General features: G+C 32.4%; 1 protein-coding gene across 1 annotated transcript; it reads right to left on the bottom strand.

The window, feature by feature from the left end:
• LOC108481518 (probable disease resistance protein RF9) lies at positions 1-1599 on the bottom strand. The gene has a single exon (XM_017784640.1). It carries the CDS (start codon positions 1597-1599, stop codon positions 1-3), a length of 1599 nt encoding a protein of 532 aa, XP_017640129.1.
• Positions 1600-4336: the final 2737 nt, after the last annotated feature.

Genomic DNA, 4336 nt, shown 5'->3' with positions numbered 1-4336 from the left:
TCACTCCTCCAAATTGTTGAACCACGCAAGACTTAGAGACTCAAGTCGAGGAAAACCCTGTGCAGAGCAAACCATTTCATTTACTCTGAAAGTTTCTTCGAATTCAAGAATCCTTAAGTTAGGCAGCTTCTCTAGTGTTGGCATTGGATCTTCATCAAGCGGGCAACATTCCAACCGTATGTAAGCGAGATGTGAAGAGAAGTAGCGATACTCTGGTAACTTACTTATCTCTGCATTTATACTCAACTTGCAAATACTTGTACAACTTGAAAGGAGGTGGGCCAAATGTCTTGGATCTATTGAATCGGTTAAAATAAATAAGGAATGAAAATATTTACTTCCGATTATGGGTGGATTCTCGCCCAACTCCTCCTCATTGAAATTTTCAATATTGAAGGCCCCTTTTATCACCAACCCTCTAAGATTTGTCATGTTGATAAGATCCTTCAGATAACAATTCTCGGTGTTGAAGTTCACAAGTGTTAGGAGTTTTCTCAAAGTACCCAACTTCAGCTTAGTTCTGCTTTTACATCTCGAAGGGAGATATAAATGTCTTAGTTGCTCCATCCTCCATATCACATTAGGTACATGAATTTTGTAATTATAAACTCTTAAATCCAAGGTTTGCAAGCACCTTAAGTTGCCTAGAGATGATGGCAACTTTGACCGTAGGATGTCATGATTCCTTAGACTCAAGAATCTTAAATGGATGAGATTCCCTATATCACTGGTTAACTCCCACCCGCCAAAAAAACCATATGCTCTTCCTATCTCATAGTTTAGGACTCTTAGCAATTTGAAGTTGTTGAACATGTATCTACAAATTCCCCGAATTTTAAGATGTCTTGTAGAAGCTGTCGAAATCAGAAGAATCCAAAATAGTGGATTACAACAATCGCCATTATGTTTTTCAACGTAATTCAACACTTCTAAGGGCAAATATTTTTCTAATTCCTCCTTCGGAAAGAACTGATTGAAGAACAAAAGTGACCGAATATTTGGACTTTTAATGCATTGTATGAAAAAAAACTCATGCACAGAAACCCTACGAACCTTCCGAATCATAGATAATGAAGATGCATTTGATCGATTAACAATGAAGACAAATTTTTCTTGTTTTGCCTTTGATAAGCAAAGATCTCTCATCAGATCATGCATCTGAATCGTTTTGACCTTTAAGGTTGCCACATCTCTTTCTCGTACTTGAATCATGCACCTTTCCACAAGTTCCATTAAATAAGATTCCGCCACATCTTCCGCAATTTCTCCACCATCTCTTTCTTCTTGCTCTGATGACACAATACCTTCAGCAACCCATAATTGAATCAATCTATCCATATCTATCATATAATCTTCTGAAAAATGACTTAGATAGAGGAAACATGATCTTAGATAGGGAGGCAAATCATCATAACTTAATGCTAACACATCCTCTGGTCTTTGATTTTTAGCTTTCTTCAAGTATGATTTTACATTGTCAGATATCTTTCGCCATTCGTTTAATGAATTATTCTTTGTAGCCAAAATTCCTCCCAATACAACTATGGCTAATGGAAGCCCTGCACAATGTTTAACCATGTTCTCTCCTAACTCTTTCATTTCCACATCAATTATATTTCCTATATAAAAATTAGGAATAAATTTTTAAAAATAAGGAAAATTAAGAAATAATTTAAATAGGTAAAAGAAATGTAAAAGTAGATGAACCCAAGCTTATATTTTATTAATTTATCAAATAATTTTAATATAAATTCATCACTTATAACGAGACTTAAAAAATAAATCTATTTGAATACTTTGAATACTTTATGGAGCAGTCAATACTAAATAAGAAACTTCACTCTAATTAATTTAAAAGGAGATTCAAATAAATATATAATTCATTATATAAAAAGACTATTTAATTTTAAATTGGATATCCTGTTAGATACAAATGAGATTATAAATAAGGGTAAGAAAATTGTGTTGATAGAATTTGGAGATAAAATTATAAGATTTTACTTATATTGTACAAGTTAAGTATACAAAACAATTAAATTAATCTCTTTTTTCGTCGATGATTTTAATGGGATTTTCTATCATAATTATTGGGAAATTATTAAAAAGGATGTTTTGGAAGCTATTAAGAGTTTTTTTAGGGAAGGGAAATTTCCGATGGGTTTAAACGAGATTGAGATAATTTTAATTCTAAAGACTAAATGTCTTGAATTAATGACATAATTTAGGTTAATTAATCTTTGTAATTTTAACTATTAAATCATATCGAAGATCATGGTGAATATATTGAAAGGAGTTTTAGGGGTAGTGATTATGAATAATAAAAGTGCTTTTGTGGTAGATAGACAAATACATGATAACATCTTAATAGCTCAAGAGGTTTCCATCGTTTGAATTTGAAGAAGAGGGGTAAAAAGTGTGAGGTTACTTGGAAGCTCAACATGAATAAAGCATATAACAAGATAGAGTGATGATTTTTGGAAGCTATTTAAAAAAAAAAGGGGGTGTGAGGAATGCTTCTTATACTTTGCTTATTAATAGTAAATCTAGTAGAAAAATCTACCAATCTAGAGGTCTTAGGCAAGGTGACCCTCTATCACCTTATCTCTTTCTTTTTTTTTTTTTTTGTGGATGTCCTCTGTCGTATAATTATTAATAGAGTCGAGTCTGGTTTTATTTCTAGGAGTAGCCTTAATAGTTATTGTCCAATAGTGTCACATTTGTTATTCGCGAAGGATTTTAATTCTTTTTAGAAGCTAATTCGTTAGATTGTAGGAGAATGATTAACTTGATTCAAGAATATTGTGCAGCTTTTGGACAAAGGGTCAACTATGATAAATCAAGCAAAGTTTTTAGTGTGAATACTCCCGAAGATATTAAAAGGTTGATTCAGAAAGAGACTAATATAACGGTGGCAACTAATTTGGGCGTCTATTTGGGTGTCCCTTCTTTGTCTACTTGAAGTATATCAAAGATAAGGTCTACCAAACTTAAGGACTGGAAGCAGCAAACATTATCTTTAGAGGGGGAGTCAGATCTTATTAAAGCTGTAGTACTCGTACCAATGTATATGATGTTTTGTTACAAATTTCCTAAAAATAATTATGCGAAAATGAATTCAGCCTTGGCTGATTTTTGGTAGAGGAAGAAGGAAAATGAGAGACGTATTCATTAGAAAGCATAGAGGAATCTTATGACACCCAAAGATGTAGGGGGCATAGGTTTTAGAGAACTTGAATTATTTAACCTTGCTCTGCTTGCAAAACAGCCTTGAGTCTTGACGCTTAATCTAGGATCCTGATGCTCTTTGGGCTAGGATTTTAAAAAGACTTTATTTCCAGAATTCTAATTTCCTTAAAGCTAAAAAGGGAAATATTAAGGGATTCTAAAAGGACTTTATTTAATTCATGGGCGTAGAGTAGCATTCTTGAAGGGTGTTAGAAGATGGCCTTCCATGCCGCACATGCAACTTGTAATATCCTAAATTAGGGCTTAATCGGAATAGTGGTTTCGTGACCACAAATCCGAGATAGAAATAATTATTTTACAATGATTTTGATTTTTATGATATGATTGCATGATTGTGTGAAAATTTCATGATGAAATTCTATGCCTAAAGTGCTTAAATTGAAAGTAGGGACTAAATCGAATAAGTTGCAAAACTTGCATTCTAGAAGTTTTTAGTATGAAATTGTTTTGGAATATTAATGAGGAGGTCTTAAATAGAAATTTTACCAATTTTAAGTTCATGGACAAAATTAGGACATGGAAGGAATTTTTGGAAAGTTTAGTAGTAAGGGTATTTTGGTCATTTAGTTATTAAAATGAATTAAAAACAAAATTAAAAGCCAATTTTGTCCATCTTCTTCATTAGGCCGAAATTTCAAGGGTTCTCCATAGCTAGGGTTTGTTTCAAGCTTCCAAGCTCCATAGTAAGTGATTCCAAGCCCGCTTTTAATGATTTTTACGTTTTTGAGATCCCCAGAACTCGATAAAGCTTATGTTAGCAATAATTTAACCTAGGGTTTATATTTGGAAAAATACCCATAGGTGAAATTTGTGTATTTTGATGTTTTATGATAGAATATAAAGTTTTAAATTATGTTAGACAACTTGTACTACTCGATTTTAAGCAAAAATGAGTAAAGGGCTTAATCGGTAAAAATACCTAATAGTCACAAGTACATGTTAGAGTGAGAATTTGATGTTGCCATAGAAGAGAAAAGTGATCAGCATGTTGTAAAACATAAGAATAAGGAATAAAGTTTAATCCAGAGCCTAGGGGCAAAAATGTAAATATGTAAAAGTTTAGGGTAAAATTGTAATTTTGCCAAAATTT

The sequence above is a fragment of the Gossypium arboreum genome, chromosome 11, assembly GCF_025698485.1.
Source record: "Gossypium arboreum isolate Shixiya-1 chromosome 11, ASM2569848v2, whole genome shotgun sequence".
Classification (NCBI taxonomy): domain Eukaryota; kingdom Viridiplantae; phylum Streptophyta; class Magnoliopsida; order Malvales; family Malvaceae; genus Gossypium; species Gossypium arboreum.
The sequence above is the reverse complement of the archived record's forward strand: the minus strand, read 5'-3'. Positions and strand labels throughout refer to the sequence as shown.